Source organism: Eurypyga helias, unplaced genomic scaffold (genome assembly GCF_000690775.1).
Source record: "Eurypyga helias isolate BGI_N326 unplaced genomic scaffold, ASM69077v1 scaffold2042, whole genome shotgun sequence".
Classification (NCBI taxonomy): Eukaryota; Metazoa; Chordata; class Aves; order Eurypygiformes; family Eurypygidae; genus Eurypyga; species Eurypyga helias.
The window spans coordinates 80,892-100,577 of NW_010233891.1; the positions used below are offsets into that span (position 1 = coordinate 80,892).

The 19,686-nt window shown below is 40.0% G+C and overlaps 1 protein-coding gene across 1 annotated transcript in view; it reads right to left on the reverse strand.

Annotated features, from left to right (window-relative positions):
• The window catches only part of ATP10A (ATPase, class V, type 10A), a 71,548-nt gene that overhangs the window by 42,994 nt on the left and 8,868 nt on the right, over nt 1–19,686 (reverse strand). The window contains exons 3-5 of the mRNA XM_010161840.1: nt 8,671–8,756; nt 1,822–1,928; nt 1,586–1,717 (exon numbers count right to left, since the gene is read on the reverse strand). Of these exons, the coding sequence (XP_010160142.1) occupies nt 1,586–1,717; nt 1,822–1,928; nt 8,671–8,756 (325 nt within the window). The remainder of the gene's footprint in view (nt 1–1,585; nt 1,718–1,821; nt 1,929–8,670; nt 8,757–19,686) is intronic.

Here is a 19,686-nt window from a genome sequence, read left to right on the forward strand (position 1 = left end):
GAGGTCCTTTACATCTTGATACATAAACCCAGCACCAAACTCTTGAAAAATAAAACCAATATTTAAGCCAAGTGAGCAAATTATTTTTTCCCTGTACTACCAAGATGAGCTTATCACCGTACTGGTGTTTTTATTGATGTCTACATTTTTATTCTTGAGAGCAAAAGTTGGAAGCCCCATGCTGCGAATGACCTACATGAAGACTTGTTTTATAAGTACCCTGACTCAGATTTTCAAAGGAATTAGTTAGGTGTCGTATCTCCACTTACACTTTCTTGACAGAAGGCACCCAAATTGCCTGACTCTTACAGAACACAGCTTTGCACGTGTTGAAGCACCAGGCACCTCTGGTTTCCAAGGGCTCAAGTAAATTTCTTTCCAGCTGTTTTTGCTTGTTGCCACCTCCAGCAGTTTGCTCTGGCCCTCTGCCAGCAGCTCCTATCCTTGCAGAAGTGACAGAAGGGAAGGCGGATGTGTCACCTACTGTGCGCCACCTCCTCCCACTCACGTTCATGCATCTCAGGAGTTTCAGCTGCACTGAAGCCACCACAGCGCACACCCCGCTGGGGCTGCTCTGGGGGGGAAAGCTTTGGACGCAGTGGCAGAGGGGACAGCGGCAGGCAGTGACTCCCTGCAATTAAGCCTACCGTGGCACTCCAGCCCTGAGGACTGGGCTCCCCAACACTGAGACACTGCAAAAGAGTGTCATGAACTCAGTGGAAACAAATATGCTGGCTGATTCACAGCTGAAAAAAACTCATCTTTGAGCAGCATTTAACAATACCTGGAAAAAGGCACACAGAGACGTATTAAAATGGCATAAGGTTGTTATTAAACTACACCGTGGTTGTTAGGAAACATTCTGGTGCTTGTGCTGTATGACTCACACAAACATTACAGAACATACAAACATTAAGGATATGGAATTCATATGCCATTTATAAAGAATCACTTTGGGTGCCAAACGTAAAATCCAATCCTTTCTCACAAGTGAACAGAAAAATGGCCTGAAGTGTATTAACCTGAACCTCAGCTTTTCCTCAAACACTCCATGAAGTCTAGACAGTTCTTCTAGTTGGATTTATACAGACTTAGTCATTAATTTATTTGTTTTATGTTAAAGATGCAGTTTTAGGGAAGGTGTGTCAAAGTTGTACACTGTGCCCTTGATTTAATAAGTAGTACTAGTGAATAGCACTGTGGTAATTATATTTATTTGCTGCTCATAAATTACTTTGTTGACTAACGGCATGTTACACTAACACCTGTAATCTTGAGGGGACTATACATAAAGTGGCTTCTTTTGGACTTAGCATTTTTGGATGCTATCAAGAGGAACAGAATTGAAGCCTTCAGTTCTCTGGTACTAACAGCATATATTTGATTGATACTAAGAAGCTATTTAGATGAGCTTATGCATCAAGACATCTTGATTTCAAAGAAGAAAACACAACAAAAATTAGACAGTATGAAGGCAGCTTTATGGATTTCATGTTTTGGCAGATGCAAATGGTTTTGATAAAGCTAAGTACATGAATCCCAAAATAGTCTGATATTTAAGTTTCTCCTTTTAAAGAGCACTTACCAATGGCAGAAAAGAGACACATGATGAGAAGTATGAGGACACACCAAAGGACATCGGCATTCATCTGTCTTTCCAGCTTACTGCGTTTGTAACGGGGTCCATTATTATTTAACAAAGCTTTGGTCTCATGCCCTGCAGAGCAATTACATCAAATGATGTCATATGGATTTCTGTTATTATTTTAAGGAAGCTATAAAAGGGTGGCATGCCTTGTCAGACAGAAAAACAGCTTTTACCTGCATAGATTACTATTCCTGCCACCTCTTCTGTATTTCTAATGGTACATCCACGTAACAAAAGGTTTTCTTTGAACAACCCATCCTTTTTTCCACTTTTATGTACACTGTAGAAAATTTAAAAACAGAACAAAGCACAGCCTGTCAAAACATTAAGCTTGTTCAATCACGCTACTCTGTAATATAGCAAGCCCAGGAAAGATCTTCTAAGTTTAAGAAGTTTTGTCAACCTGACGGTGAAATAATTCCTTAGATATTCCTCCTGGGAAGATTCTCTCAAGACTTGGAAAACTGAGAATGCCTACCCAAGAATCCCAGACTTGCAGCAGCCCAGCTGGAGCAGCACCAGGTGCTGTTGGATATACAGATTTACAGAACAAATGCTCACTAGAGATATGCAGGGCAAACGTACAGCATGTATGCAGCCTACCTAATGCTTTAGAAATGCATTGGACTTTCTGTGCATGTGCAAATCGACTGTGCAATCACAGTTAATCCAGTCCACCTAAGAGCAGCTGTGTAGTGCATATGATTAACCCACTATTCACATGTTCTCATCAAAGAAATCCTAGAAAGAAATATGGTGAGCTTGGGAAAGGACTACGCGTCAGAAGCAATGACAATCGGGAAGGTATGCCATTGATAACGTGTCAGATCAGTGAAAAAGAAAGGAAAAAAAATCCATGTGTTCATCAGTTGGAACAGAGAAATTAGTATCAGATGTGTCTCACTGACTCTCTAAGAAAGATGAAATGGCCCACACTCTGATGATTATTGTTGACTAGCAGCAAAACACATGGGGAGAAATGGAACAAGGTAATGTTTCCACTACAACTTACTGTCTGCTGTGTATGGACTGACTCAAATCTCAGCTGACAGAGAAATACAGAAAACAGCCTTATGGAAATTAGCAGTCACTGGGGAAACGATAAACAATAATAACAATAATTGAAAAATAGCATTAGAGTGTTTTATTAGGTAAAAGAGGCAAGCCAAATAATTTCAAACCTTTTCTAAATGAGTAAGATTTCATTTACTCAACTGCAGTATGCCAGTGCTTCAGAGAAGATTAAATAGAAGCCTGAAATGTTTACATGATCTGACTTCACTTTCAGAGCATCAAAACCATCACGCTTCCAAAGTCTAAAAACCAGAGTGCAATAAAAAACCAGTAAAACCTAGGAGTTCAAGAGAAATCCTGGAAAAGCACATGTGCTATACGAAAATTAACATTTTGCTGTTGCAATGTCAAATTTTATGGCTACTTGGATTTAAGCATTTAAAATCCTGTGTCCCCTGAAATCAGCAAACTGGCTTAAAATTGTGCCTTTCATAAAAAGGTGGTGTTCTTTTTATTTGTTTCCTACTTTCTACGCTTTCACACCTGGGTTATACCTTCATGCTTTTCTCTTGATTGTTAGAATCTTTTATTTTTCTGTATGAGAAGCAAAATTCCAACTTTAGCACATGCATCTAGAATCTCAGGCCTGAAGAGCTATATCACATATCCTGAAATCGGCATGAAGAAAAGGTTCACATTGGTGAATCCTTTGTACTCTCCCCAGCCTAGTAGGGCTATGTGCAGATTTTGCTGTTACACTGGCTATGCTATGTAGCCTCCAGTCAATGCTCCAAGTGAGTAAAATATGCCCATAAATAATGTTTATATATACGTTCATATATATGTATATGTATACAGACATATATACACAGTCTTTTTTAGTTCAGTGTATTATTCCCATTCCCTGCTCAAAAATACAAATAAAAAGCATTGGTGTTTCAACAGGTATGCTTAGTTTTTCACTGTAGAGATGGAGAAGAGTGATGGGTTTGACAGCTGAGGTAGTTGCAGCAGCAATAACATCTGACTAGAGACCAGAAACAAACGGAGGAGGAAAGAAGCAGATAACATCAACTTCTGATTCTGATAAAAAATGAAGGGATTTTTTCATCAGTAGAGAACTTCTCCTGCTCATCTCATCCTCCCTGCTGGCCTCAGATACAAGAGCAGAGGTCTTGCTTCTGTCCTCGTCAGCACACCACTGTAACCGACTGCCTCACCTTCTGCCTAAGGAGCTTCAAAAACTGGGGGCTGCCCAACTGCCCTCTTGCAGTATGCCAATAGGTGTAAGCACTGATTGCCAGCTGGAGAATTACCCAAATTTAAGCTAAGTTTAAACTATGGGAAAGAATTTCTTAATGATTCCATACTGTAGAAATTGCACTACTAACAGGATTCTACCATTCTTCTGCTTTTTAAGGCTGAATTCTACATTAGCCTTTCTCATAAATCATAAGGATGTTAGACTGAATTTCCAATAAGGTCTCCAAATGATAGTTACAATTCCTGTTAATAAATGGGACTTTTAAAAGATAAATCTTCTTCAGAAGTTAATTGCTCTGGTTTATGACTTTATAGCCTTCATCAGTTCTTTACACTTGACAGTAACAGTGGACTGTCACAGGTGTATTGTACATGGCAATCTTTATATACAAATACTTGTTTTTATGTTCTACACCAGTATGTATTTGTTCTTAGAATGTTAGCTTATACAACACCTGAACCTGCTACACAGCACTGGTGCAACATCTGATGTTAACCTGTAGGTGTCATGATCCCAATCTACCACTCTCACCCACAGACTGAGTGTTCACACCACAACTCATCCTTACAAGTGTTTGGCACTGGTTTTTACTTTTCCATATCCAAATGAAGTCAATAAAGTCACCTATTGCTCACTAGACCTTTAGGATGAAATAAAAATGTGTGAGAGAGAAGCTGGCAGGGACTGGAGGAAACTCACTGCACTCACAGCCAGTGACCCACTAACAGACCATACATATGAGGCGATTGGGCACTGATGATGAAAGGAAGAAAAAATTAGAGACATAAAGGTCTGGATTCAAAAATAATGAAAACTAGAGTTAGGTACAACTGCTCACTTTGATAACAAACCCACCAAGGCTATACCTTTGTGTCCCAGTGGAGGGATGGCTCAGATCCCACTTCTAGCCCTGCAGAGTTATAAACCTTAATCTTGTTACAGAGGCTGAACAGCCTGTTTCCCCCCTTGCTGGATTCAGGCCAGCATAACTTTGGAGGTGAAGAAGGAAACCCTTCTCTGCCAGTATTTAGAAGAGTGGCCATCTGAGGCTGCTCAGGCACCTGGAACGCGAAAGACCAGCCCACCAGGGAACATGCTGGCGAGTGCAGGTGCAATGCTCTTTTCCTCTGCATTTCTCACATTGATGGCACTGCAAATACGCAGTATCCATGCCTCTAACATACACAGGCACCACGAATTAGGAAAAATGGACAGGCCAGATGCACTTAGCTACTACTTTGCTACAGCACTCTGAAAGTGTCTGTGTAGAAATGAGCCTCTTGGTTTAATACAGCAACGCAAAAATATGTCCGATGGTAGCGTAGCTCCCCTCAGTCTCCTGTTATATTTTCCCTTGTTACATGGTTACCAGCATTAAATAACAAGGCGATGCATCAAAACTCTATTCAGAAGGGAGTATTTTCTTTCACACTCTGGTTTCTCAAGTGCCTTACAAAGCAAACGGTAGAGCTGGCATTACTTTCCAAGGCTTGACACGCCCAAAGAAAATATTCAGCAACCTTAAACGCAGCCTCACCGCACATCATCAGTCAGAATCTTCCTGACTCTCAACTCTGATGAAACACAGTCTCGGTTTTTTTTCTCTAGGAGAGCTAGCATATGTGTCGTGATAGCACATTAAAGAGGCATCACTGTAATCATTTATCCTTTTTTTCTCCTTAAAAAAATATAACGTGATTTTATATTAATTTGGTTTTGTTATCTCATGGCAACCTTTGAAACAGAAATACACACATGTATTCGCATTATTATTATTACAATTCCTTGCTATACTATTTTGATATGATCAGATAAAGTTTTATGTTCTGTCTAATAATAAAATTTTTACTTTCAGAAAAAAGCTGAAAAGCCTGAATGCCAACTACTACTTCTCCTTTTGCTTTGCCCATATACACACAAAAAGCCAGAAACAAGATCTAAGAGCCAATTTTCTTATTTTTGGAACCTGGCATGGGATTTATGAATGTTTGCCATGCATACTGCACATAATCTGGCCAGGCTTATACAGGCAGGGAGCATTTGTTTTATTCTATTCTTCTTACACAGAAGAGTTCTTACAGGGGAAATAAACATAAGAAAATATGCTTGGGATATCAGAGGATGCAGAAAGTGCAAAACAGTATTAAACCAAGCACCTGAGTAGAACTGGTAGTCTGCCTGTCCATTTGCACACCCAGAGTGTGCTAAATGCAGATTGTGCCAATATCACAGAATCACTAAGGTTGGAAAAGACCTATAAGATCATACAGTCCAACCATCAACCCAACCCAACAATACCCACTAGACCATGTCCTCAAGCGCTACGTCTACACTGCATTAGTGTAGACACACACTATAACTGTATAAACACAATATAACTGAAGAAATCATATGTAATGATGTGTATGCTGCACTTTTGCAAATATAGGATAGGGCCAGGCCTGTTTCAATGCATTTTGCAATATTTCTGTGATTTTTTAATTATCATGTCTCCTTTTACTCTGGTCTGCCTGTGCTTGATTGGTTATCTACAGTGATCACATTTCAGAATAAATATGGGGAACAAAGTTTACATGTTTACAACACACAAATACCTCTATTCCCCCAGAACAGTTGTCAGCACAGACATTAGAACCAAAGGAGCTCTTCACATTTCCAAGAGAAAAAATAATATACTCTCAATCAAAACTGGAAAGCTACTAAGTGGTCAAAACTTTAAGAAAACTTAGGTAGTAATGTCTCAGCACAACTTTTACATATGGACCTCTTGAAAGTCTACTATTTCATAGCATTCCTATTTAAATATCTCCATAACATCTCTTTTCAGGTGAACTGTGATCAGCTGGGAGCTAGCTGAATCTTTCCTTCAAGCACTGACCACCGGCAAGACTTTGAACGAGAATTAAGATCCGAGTTTGACATGGCAATGACATGTTTCAGTTCAGATGTATTCATCTTACTAATGTATGATTTGAAATAGACCCATGATTTCATGATACTAATGAAAGAAACGTAAAAAGAGGGGAAAAAAGCCTTCTGCCCTGATAAATCAGGAGAGTGTATTTGTTGAGGGGTTGTTGCCCGCTCTTTACTTCCAATGACCCATGGTCCTTTAGTTGTAAATCTCTTGCAGCATAGCTGATGAGACTTGAACATCACCTGATTCTTTATGCCAGATTCAAAACCGATGTGTTCGCCTTTTGCGAAATACATTCACATATTTGTGAATCATTAAAATAAAAAGAAGATTAAAGAGAATCAGTATTGAATGGTTTTCCAAAAGGTACTGCCACGTTTTTGGATACATAATTCAAATTGTTCTTTAACTTACATGCTACAGACATTTTCCACATGGAAAAATAAATACATAAGTAATTACGTAAGTAAATACATACTTATACATACATAAATATGTAAGTAAATACATAACAAAAGACAAATCTATGCAGATCTTCTACAGTATTCAACCTCTGCTCAATATATTGAGGACTAAGATTCACGGACACAAAGTGAGCTAGAAAAGCTACCAAACTTTCTGTTTCCATATCTAGAAATGCCACTTCTGCAATAGATCAGGCTCTCTATTAATGTAGACAGTTACACACCCTCATGCAGTAATGTCTAATACAAAAATTTTATCTTTCAATGAACTGTAGGGCTTTGTGCTGCTAAATAAAGGAACACTTTTTCCCACACTACAACTTGATGTAGTTTCAAAAAAAGCTATCCTGATTTACACCAGTTGACAGTACATCCTACACAATCTGTGGCATCTGAGAGTAGTAACTGAGGTGGTAAATAGCATCACTACAAAAAAGTCCCCAAGCTCCAGCAATTTACCTTGTGCCATTTACACAATTCAATACTGCTTATCACTCCTAATCAATATGCGTAATGAATCATTGTATTCTAAACAGAATTAATGTCTGTTTAACACTCTTCATTAAAATTTAGACAAAACCTAAACATTCTGGGCTCTTACTCTCCATGTGGTTACAGACTGTAGAAAAATAAGTCATGCAAGAGTGCATCTCTTACGTCTACTGGCACCACTATTGGCACACCTACACACTACCCAGCTTTGTTAGAAGCAAAGTGCTCTGCACATACTAGAACATTTCCTTCTGAGCAGGACTGTTTGGCCAGAGATGAGCACCCTGTTTGTTTAGAATTAAGTCAAGTGGCCGTAGGTGATTCTGCGTGGTAATGTACCAGCACACCCATCGTGTGAGCCAACTGTTTTATTCTGTCTGAACGAGAGGAAAGGAATACTGCCATAGCTGGAGAAATATTAGTTTCACCTTCTGATTTTCCTCAATGACACTTATATGAAAAGAAACATCAGGCAGACTCATCTTCATAAAAGCAGTATAAAACAGACTGTGTTTGTTTGTTGGCTCTCTTAGACCAGTCTTTTATTTCCTCCCATTTCCAGATGGGCATTTTTGATCCATGGAGAGAAGGAAAGGGAGAAGAGTGTCTGTAACTGCACTGCTTCATGCATTCATTTCTGGAGTGTAAACTGATCAAAGCTGACAACTAAATCCATCTTAAGGAATAGAAACATGAGGCTTCCATCTCATCCTGAAGTGAGGATCCTCTAGAGAAGCTTTAAATACGCAGCCCTGTTCAGATGTGATGATGATGCAACCTACAGAACACAGCCCCAAACAAACCAGCATTTATTTTATTCCATATTAGAGAAAGGGAGTGTATACTGAAGGATATTATATGAAATACTCACATGTAACCTCGAAACCTACTTAAGTCATTGTTTGGCTTCTCACATTCAATGACACTGGTGAACTTCAAAGGGTCAAATTCTGAGTCCTGGAATAATAAAAGTGTTAGTTACTTAGGGTAAAGACTTGCAAATTATAGCTAAAATTGTGGGGGTTTTTTTCCTAGCATTTGTAATATATTAAAGTCAGGGTTTTTATAAAGGCCACTAACTGAATGACACTGATCACTGGTACTGAAAAGCAAAGGGACCTGGGCACCACAGTTCCTTAGATCCCTTCCAAAACCTCCCTTACAAGGATGACTTTTTTGTTCTGCAGGTGGAAGAATGTGAGTTTCTAAAAGCATTAAATAACAGATACCAAGCCCAGAAGTCAAATTAATTTGGTTGGGAATGGAAAAATGAAGTTTATCTGGGAAAGCTCATATTCAATAGTATCACTATACTTCGCATTCAGTGAAGCTACTGAAAATCTAGGACAACAGAACAATATACTGCCAATTATGAAAAAGCTAATATGAGCTTCTGAAATATTAGCAAGGCTTCTTAATTGCTTTATGCCAACACAGATAAATTAATCTACTACAGTAAATTTCACACATATAGCAGAATAACTTTTTCCTAATTAACAGTTAAAAACCTTCCTGATTCTCTAGCTCATTAGTCTGAAGCTGGTATTTTTGCTGACTATATACGTTTACCTGTAGTTAGCACCTTGTTGTGTCTAAGGAAAAGCATCCTATGACAGCATAATTACTTGATTTTGTTAAGTAACAATCAAGGTTCTCCCTTCTTTGCCAGACCAAACAAACTATGCAGTGAAATCGGAGACACCCAGTCCTGGTGCTGCTGAGAAGGCTGTTTGGCTCCACCAGTGAGGACTACTAGAAAACAGCTTTGCACACCACTTGAATGAAAGAACCAATTGTGAATTATCATATTATTAAGCTTTCAATAGTGATAACACCGAAGGTGTTATGTTTCATAATGGTTTTCCTGAGCAGCTGTAGGCTCCAAACACTTCTTTTTAGAGAGAGGCTATGGGAACAGCTGACTAAGAATCAATAACAAAAGGACAGACAGTGTTATTTCCAGCTTCTCTGAAACACACAGGTGTCTCTGGTTTTTTGATATTGACTTTACTCAGAAGAGGTGAAAGAAAATACATTTTAAATAAGAGAGAAAAGAAACTAGAGGATATGGCAGCATCACCATCATCGCCCTCCTTCATTTTTCTACCAGTTACACCTGGAAGAAAGACAGGCTTACAGTATACAAGACAATTCAAACCACCCACGCCTGACACTTCTGGAAACCTTTCCTGAATTTTCAAGAAACAAGAGATGATAAAAAGACCTGTGAAGATGGGCTGTCACTTAGAGACAGCTACAATCCACTGGAGGAAAGAATCACTTTTATATGCAGAATTCAGCTTGTAAACAAGGTGGCAGGGAAATGGAATAAAAACAAAGGACAGCTCTGAGCAAAGATGATGACTGCTGTGCTAAGAATCAGACTCCCTAAATTACGTCAAAGCTGGCAGTCAAGTACCTGAGCCTTAGCAAGAAATCCAGGTGATTTTCTCAGCACCAAATACTGTTGGTATTTAATCTCATTAGTTATTTCTCCTGGTCAGCCGTAAATTTCTCTAGGTGACTGAAGTTTGATGCTGGGAATATTTGAAAGTAACTAGTTCTACAGGGACACCTAAGGCATCATTAGGTGTAGAATGGGGCAGATATTGTAAAGCCACACATTCACCCCCTTTGGCCCTCACTCCTCAGCTGCTCACTTCAGACAAGCACAGAGACCAGCAGTCACAAAGAAGGAATCACTGGCTAGAAGAGACATCGCAAAACTTTCACACCCTGACATCTGAAATCTGTTACTACAGCTCCTAAACTGTACACCGTGCTTGTGCCCTTGCCTCCAGCAGTCAGGTTCAGGTTACAGAGACACTGCACTAGCAGCCACAGCTCGCCTGCCATTGGCTTTACTTGAACTTGTCAAAGAAGGTGAAGTTGGCCCAAGTCACATCAAAGCTTGTGCTGGGGAAGCCTGTGTTGCCTAAGGAACACCTGCTCTGCTGCCTCAGAACATGAGCTTCTTTTCCTTCCGTGCCCCCATGTGCTCCTTGGCAGGAAAAACAAACAAACAAACAAAAAACCAGGAAAAATCATCTACAAACACTGCTCAAGGTGTTTCAATAATGTACTATCAGTCTGCCTATCTACTGTGTTAAAGAAGAGTCACCACTGTAGCTTAAATTGCATTTGTAAATTGGAAGGAAAAGGAAATAATTTTTGTCTTTTTATTGTAACATACTATATTTAATACATTCAAGTTAGCACACATTTTCATTCAGTGGTCTTCAAAAAACAAAAGAAAGAAAACTTAGCATCTGTGATGAATGCCCCTGAGGGAATTCTAGATACACTTAATAACAAAACCCAACGTAATCAAACGCAGGATTTCTAAGGCTGCTGAACTCAGCAGAGAGAATATGGTTTCAGTGCTGTACAGACACAGTAACTTGTAGAGCAATTGGAAGTTTGCAGACTGAATTCCCTGTCTGCTAAGCAAACCTGCCAGCAACTTCACAAATAATAAGAAAAAAATCTATTTACAGCTAAAGCCTTCACAGAAAAAGAAAGATCTTGTCAAGATCAGAGAGGACTAAACCTACCCGACTTCCTCATCACTACCACGCAACACAGTCTTTCTGCCTCCTCTGTTTGTTGGATCCTTTTCATTTATGACTCAGTTTTGGAACTACGAGTCCTTTATTGTTAAATCTAAGCATCTGTGTATTTGTGTTCTGTTACAATTAACTTGAAATATGTGATTATGGTCTTTAACCAGATAATATCTGGGAGGAGAGAAAATCCAATTAGAATAGTAGTTTACACAAGGAAACAAAGCTGGTGAATTCTGATTTATGGCAAAAGCTCTTTGGTTTATTAATAAATCAAATAGCTCCATCCCTTCCCTGTGAAATGGAAGGGTAGACATACACTTATGACACTGTTTTGATGTGAAAATGCCTTTTGGTAAATGAATGAACAAATACGTTAAACACTGCCTGCGTGTGACTGCCTTCAGTGTTTATAAAGAAGCACAAAGTTAACATAAGGTTTCACAATGATCAAAGTTTTGTTCCTTTTTATGCTGATACCCACACTTCATCAGCAAATGAAACATAAATTGTGATGATGTTCTCATGTATTAACAGCGAAGAGAAGCTGCAGCTAGACAGAAGTTGAAGCCAAAAGTGTTGCTTTTACAGTGCATAAATCGTGATTTGTATAGTTTTCTGGGTAAAAGTCCATTGAAAATTATATTCTCCACCACTACCTTTAATTTTTCTCTTACACTGAATTTCTGCATCACTGTTATGACACAGAAAGCAAGATTAAAATATGGTTAAAACCAGAAACCTCCCCAGATTTTTGCGCAGCATTGCTCTCATGTTCCTGATTTTCAGTGTCCTGTTTCCCACTTACAGAACTGCTGGGCATTAAACTGTCAAGAGGGATGACAAGCTACTACAATTTGAATTGAATCTATTCAGTGCCTAATTTGCCTAAAAACTTGACTTATTTGGTGTTTTCATGGCCTCCCAGTGCACAGCCACAAGACCAGGTCACTCACAAAAAGCAGCTGGGGGCATTTTTTTCTTTTCTGCAGGTATGTAATGGTGTTATATTTACCATATGGTACTTCTGCATGTCTTCCAGTCCTGTGCCTTGTGCACTGCTGACCTGAACAACTGACTTTCTGGCTCATACAAACCTGGGAGAGATTCACTGATTGCTAATAAGTTCCCTACAGTATTTCACAAAACTGTTGGATGGCAAAGGCCAGGGCTAAATTCTCCTCATGTCAGTCAGATTTTCTCTGTTGAACAACCTGTTCTCTTTTCGATACTATGTAGATTTTAATTGCCATCACTAATTCTGAGAATGAGTCCCTGTAAAAGAGGTAAGGCAAAATATCTTGCTTATGCTTATGGCAGACTACTTACTACTAGGTAGTGCTTAATTTGGAGCACTGATTGGTCACTGTTAAGATGTTACAGAAAAACTATGCTTGAAAAGATACATGAAAGTCAGTTGGAGAAACAAGAAATCTAAAAGAAGGGGCAGAAATTATTATGCTAGTTTCAGTCAGCACTGACTTTGAAAAAAGCCAATACGAGCACCATGTATATCAAAGTCTAAGCAAAAGCAAGCACATCCAATTACTTTTAGAGAAATAAAATGGAATAGCCACTAGAATGCTAAAGTTTTGACTCCCACATTAACACTCTGTGGTTGCACACAATCATATTCCTACTTGTCCTCTCTCCAGTCAGGTCACTCAATCTCAAATTCTCGTTGAAAAGGCTACAGTATATGAAATGGATGAGTGAAGAAACACAGATTTGGCTTCCATAAAGCTGAAAAAGGAACTGAATCCTTGTTCTGCTTTGTTTTGAGCAAGCGGGACTAGCTTAAACCCCACTGTGCATGCTAGTGTGCCCAGCAGTGCACCCAGGTGGCCAAGAAGGCCAATGGCATCCTGGCCTGCAACAGGAACAGTGTGGCCAGCAAGACCAGGGAAGGAATTGTCCCCCTGTACTCGGCACTGGTGAGGCTGCGCCTCCAATCCTGTGTTCAGTTTTGGGTCCCTCACTGCAAGAAAGACACTGAGGTGCTGGAGTGTGTCCAGACAAGGGCAATGGAGCTGGGGAAGGGTCTAGAGCACAAGTCCAGTGAGGAGCGGCTGAGGGAACGTGGGTTGTTTAATCTGGAGAGGTCTTGAAAGATGTGAAAACAGGGGGTTCAATCACTTCTTCCCATACAGTTGGAGAGTTTCAGAACTACAGAAATGAAGAAACACATCTTTTTGTCAACCATGAAATCACAGAAACATTTAGGGATATCCCCATATTGTGGTTTTTCATGCCCTGCGTTCAGAAGCCTTCAGTGACTGTTATCCAATTCACTCTAGTGGTAAGAATTATTTCTTACCAACACATTTTAAAAACAGATCTTGAAAGTTTCTACAGTATGAAATGATGCACAGGATACACTGGAGGAGTGAAGATCACTTCTTGCTTCACTCTACTGTCATATGATGTCATATTAAAATGAAAAAAAGAAAAAATATAGAGTTTAAAAAAAAAGGGATTTAATTCAATAATAAGAACCTGACTTCCCTCAAATACGTGCCTTTACACTTTGACTGCCTTCCTCTGAAAAAATGCTGACTTTTTAGGAACTCCTAAGTACTTCTGGAAGGTTGAAACTTGTCAAAAGGACACACAGTGATACTTAGGTATTTTATGTACTCAGGGTTTCTGCAGAATATATTTCCCTTCTTTAGTAGTCTTCATGCTAGGAAAATGTTTAAGACCCTATCCATAAAGCCTGCTTCTTCTGATTTCTTAAAACTTAGGGAAATTCATTCTTACTCTAAAAGAAGGCTTATTTTCCTTATGGAAGCAGACTTCTTCAGATAGCAAAAATCTGCTACATATGGATTCCTTCAAAGCTGAATTTCAAATTAAAGTTATATTGTAATTGTAGAGGGGTTTGTGACTAGGCTTTAACAACACTCTACCTACTAAACCTGATGAAGAGCTCCATTTAAAACAATAACATAGGTCTGCATTAATGGGGCTTTGTCTCTGGGGCAGCACAAACGTACACAGGAGAAGAAAACATAATGGAAAGGTGTTTTCTTTAAAATTTTCCTTAAAATAAATCCCTGTCCCTTATGTCTCAGGTGACTACTGATGTATCACCCTCTGAAAAACTTATAACCTAAAAAGACAATGTGTTGAGGGAGAAAAAAAAAATGTTACAATGCCTCTTTTAGAGAGTGAGAAACCAACAGGTAGATGGATTAAGCAACTACAGAAATCTGTCACAAAAAAGGAGACTGAATTTAGCTCTCTCCAACATGACTTTGGAGCTTCAGCTGTAAGATCGTTCTGAATCTCTACAGTGAAATGCCAACCTTTCTGACTCTGTTGGCAATCTCACGAAACTGTCATAGCTCAAGAAGCAAAACATGCTGCTCTGCCAAACGAGTTAGTTTGACAATTACACAGTGTTCAAACAACATATTCCCCTTCATTAAATGCATGTAGTATGGGTGATTTAATGGCCTGCTAGTGATATTAATAATGCTTACTTTTTAAAATGTTTTACTTTATTCATCTGCCCTACTTTACTGCTGCAGAAACCAGAGTTTAGTGTTCAGTCCTTCCTTCCAATAGGACAGTATGAGTTCCCCAGGATGCCCTTGGGTGACAGTGACAACTACCCACTTATCACATTGTGTTTACTGGCTATGCTGGGATACTTATCCAGACTTCTCCCTGCAGTACAATTGCTGGATGAGGGCTCTGGGATTTGTTTTGGCGTGTATGTCTGGAGGAAAACAAAAAGGGAGAAATGGAGACAACTCAAAGGAAATATTTAATAGACAAAAATCTGCCTCAGTCAGAAAAACAGTTCTCCCATTTAAAAGCTTTTAAGTGCAATAAGAACTCAACCCCCTAATGCTTTGGTTCATCCTATTATTGCTTTATATAGCGTTACCCTGCATTTACCATATAAAATTAATATGACCTGTTATTAATGGACAACTGGAATTACATATTGATTTTATGTATTCAAAGCATGCAGACTGTTTATATACGAAAAGAGTGAAATGTTTTAATGTCTAAACTGCATTAGTCTCTCTGGCAGAATTTATCTGTGCTCCTAATTCACAAGAAAAGGAAGAAAAAGTTTGATCTATGCTACTTAGGAACTAAACAGATTCAGCTGTACATCAGAATTTAATAGCTTTATTTTCCACACTGACAACTACTACTATAATTGGATTTTTTCCACTACTGTTTGTTTAAATGGAAGAGAGATGTTCGGTATTCAGAAATACTGGAACAGCTGAGCAAGCCCAATACATGTTAGGCTGCTGACCTTCCTCTGTCTGACCTAAGTAGTTTTCCCCTTTGCAGAAAATAGTATGAGAGAACAGCGCAATACCCAGCCTGCAGGAAAAGAAATGTGTTGTTTTCAAGGCCTAGGAAGACCTCAATAATTTTATGACAGCCAGCTGAAGAAACTGCTGCTAGTCAATCACGGGACGGAAGTACCCAAAAAAAGTCAACAACGTTGAAAATACACACGTGCAAGTTCCAATGTCCATTGGGATGATGGACATCCTTAGCAACACACTGAAAATTACAGTGGTGTAACGAATCAGTTCACCGACTGCAGTAGTGCTGGTGAGTGGTAGGGGTACAGAGTGTGTCAAGGCTGAAATACGGACCAGACCTGGTCAATTAAGAAAATGGTATGTGCCGGTCCCAAAAGCCAGCCACTGAAATAAATGAATGGGTTTGTAGTTTGTAAGAATCAACCTCGGCATTAGCTCAGTGCTTCAACTAAACCACAGACCAAAACTCTCAAGGGCTCGCAAAAATCTGTGTACAGCCCACTTTTCACTGTGTGCTCACAGACTTGGTGAGACACAACCCTCCCCACTCTCCAGTGCTTTCCCCTTTCTGGAGAGATTTCTAGCAGTCTTTCTGCTGCATTTCGTAACTGCTGGAAGAAAATTTCACTTGATTAGTGGCAGAAGCACTGCACAGTCCTTTTAATTTAAAAGCCCAACATCTCTGGTCAGCTCCCAAATATACCTTGGCCTACTCCTGCTCTAGTCCAGGCTGCTGGCCAGTCTGACTTCATGTGGGATGAAGTACTGCCAGAAGAAATGGGAATGGGAAGGACATAGAACCTTCAACAAGAAGAGGGAAATGCCAAATATCTCTCTTACATGATTTCACAGATGAAAACCAGAACACCAGAGTCCTAACAGGAGAGAGAGAGAGAGTGGATGGTACTGAAGGCATTTCCCTATGAATGATAAAACCTAGCAATAGCAGCTGTAGCATTGGGACACAGACACACTGAAGCTTGATGAGTCCATCTAAATCTGAAGACAGGGAATTTGGATAAAAGCAGCTTTACCTTGCAAGGCGCTATGCTTAAGAAACATTTCCAGGATATGAGGGAAACCTGTAACATACAGCAACCACTCAAGGAACTGAGACTCCAGCCTCTGCCAGCTACAGGAGAGCGCAGAGGGAAAGAAGCAGTCCTAATAAAAAGACACCTTTTATTCCAAATACTACAGAGCAGCATTCATATCAGCACTAGCACAGGTTTGTCAGCCTTTCCACGAGTCTCTCCAGTGCAAGAAGGTTATTTAACTTCTCACTGAGCTGGACACTGGCACTCCATCTCTGCTTGGAATTGTATCTTGTACCAACATTCACCATCACATTCCTTCCCTACCAATGATCCTAAACAAACATGGCATTCACAGTGCATCTTCTCTCTTTAATCCCAGCTGTTTCTGTACTTTCCTTGTACTCCTGAGGAAAGGGTAGAGGGGTAGCTGTGAAGATTAACAATCTGAGGGCAGCAGGGCTGTGGTTGGCATGCACGGCACACAGGGGAGGTTGCGATGGCTGCAGAAGAGTTTGGGTAAGAGCTTCACTCCCCAGTCTGCCTATTCTCAACTACTATTTCACTGAACAAGTTCCTTTTCAAGAAACATGCTAAAGACTCCAGTAGCAAAGTAAAAAATACCTTTTCAAAAACGCGAGAGTTTCAAAGATGATTTTTTTCAGACAACAGCTGATTACATATATCTTATGAAAATAAATTCACGATGGCCTTGCCAGTTTCAAAACTGGACAGCAGAGCAGGGAAATGAGCTGAGGGGGAGAACATGTATCGCTGGGGTAGGGGTTGAGGTTTGCTTCCCTACTCAGCACTCCGGCTGGCCTCACGCTTCAGAGAGGCACAAAGTTCCTGTTGTCCTCAGTACTCCATATGCCTTGCTCAGTTAAGTGTGGAGTTTAAACATACGTAAATAGGATCTGTTGGAACAGGGCACAGCAGAACAAGCAGTCTATTACTCTGTACAGGCTTCCTGCACCAGCTAGCTTCTACAGGTGGTGTCATCTATGTGGACTTCTGTGAGGCCCCCGATACATTTCTCCACAACATTCTTGCCATTAAATCAGAAAGATATTGCTTTGATGGATGGACTGTTGGATGGATAAGAAATCAGGTGGATGACTGTGTCCAAGGAGTTATAGTCAATGACTCAATGTCCAAGTGGAAACTGGTAACAAGTGGTGTGCCTCAAGGGTCTGTACTGAGACCAATACTACTTAATATCTTCACCAATGACGTAGACAGAGGGATTGAGTGCACCCTCAGCCAGTCTGCAGATGATGCCAAGCTGAGTGGTGCACTTGATGCACTGGAGGGAAGGGATGCCATCCAGAGGGACCTTGGCAAGCTTGAGGAGTGGACCCATGACAACTTCATGAGGTTCAACAAGGCGAAGTGCAAGGTTCTGCACCTTGGCTGGGGCCATCCTCAATATCAGTATAGATTGCAAACAGCCCTGAGGAGAAGGACCTGGGGATACTGATGAATGAAAAAATGAGTATGTGCCAGCAATATGCGCTTGCAGTCCAAAAGACTGATCGTAACCTGGGCTGCATAACAAGAAGAGTGACCAGCAGGTCGCAGAAGGTGATTCTCCCGCTCTACTCTGCTGTGGTGACACCCCATCTGGAGTACTGCATCCAGCTCTGGGGTCCCCAGTACAAATAGGACATGGACCTGTTGGAGTGAGTCCAGAGGGGGGGCATGAAAGTGATCCAGGGGCTGGAACACCCCTCCTGTGAAGAAAGGTTGAGAGAGTTGGGGTTCAGCCTAAAGAAGAGAAGGCTGTGGGGAGACCTTACTGAAGCCTTTCAATAGATTATAAGCGGTTTATAAGACAGACAGAGAGGGACTTTTTACCAAGGCCTGCAGTGACAGGACAAGGCACAACAGCTTTAAAATGAAAGACTGTACTTTTAGATTGAATATAAAGATTAAATTTTTACTAAGAGGGTGGTGAGGCACTAGAAAGAGGTTGCCCAGAGAAGTGGAGGTTGCCCCATCCCTGGAAGTGTTCAAGGTCAGGTTAGATGGGACTGAGTAAACTGATAGAGTGGAAGGTGTCCCTGCCCACAGTAGTGGGGTTGGACTAGGTGATCTTTAAAGTCCCTTCCAACACAAACTGCTTTGTGTTTCTGTGATTTTTATGCAAATACTCATAAGCATTCAATAAATGTGGAAGTGCAACCAGTAAGAACAGATGTCAGGAATAAGACCATCAGGGAGAACATCACTGAATAAAATAGTTTGTATAATTTTTCTTCCATGTCATTATCAGTTATCTATTCTTCAACTTTAACCAAAGATTGCTGAAACAGCTTCTTGTGAAGCAGCTGAAGATATTCCCTTTGCTTTTTGTTGCTCAATAGCTGACATGACCCACCTCCATGTAGTTAATAGAAAGCAAACTCATTTTTATCCCTTCCTGTTACACTGCAGCAGCCTGTAAGTTAAATCCCCGTGACCTTAGCCATACAGGCCACATTGCTATACAGGTATACGAGTATACTTAGCCATGTGGGACATGTTTTATAATCTGGTATTTAATTAAGTCAAGCCTTGGAAAAGTTAAGTAGAGACAGGTAAATGCCTATGACAACTTATATGTGCTTTCTAACCATGCTATATGACAAACATCAAATTCTCTTCCTCTTGGAAGTCAAAAGGCTAAGCGTTCCCTGCTTTGATGTAAAACAGTTCATTACTGTGTCATTAAGAAAGCTGAATTAGTCTATTAGCACTGCTGTCTAAAAATCTTCATGCACTACTGATGTTTTTAACTCAACCCAAATGGAAGTATAAGCACTGTGGTTCTGTGTGAACAGTATCTTCTTCGGTCACTTACCTAAAGGACAATCATAGCTCTCTGTTTCACAAGCACATACACATATGTAAAGGGTCTGATCATCACAAAGTCATTGCAGAGCTTGAAAGTATGAACCTGAGTATAACCAATGAATGGAAATTTTCATGACTTCATTGAAATAACAGTTTT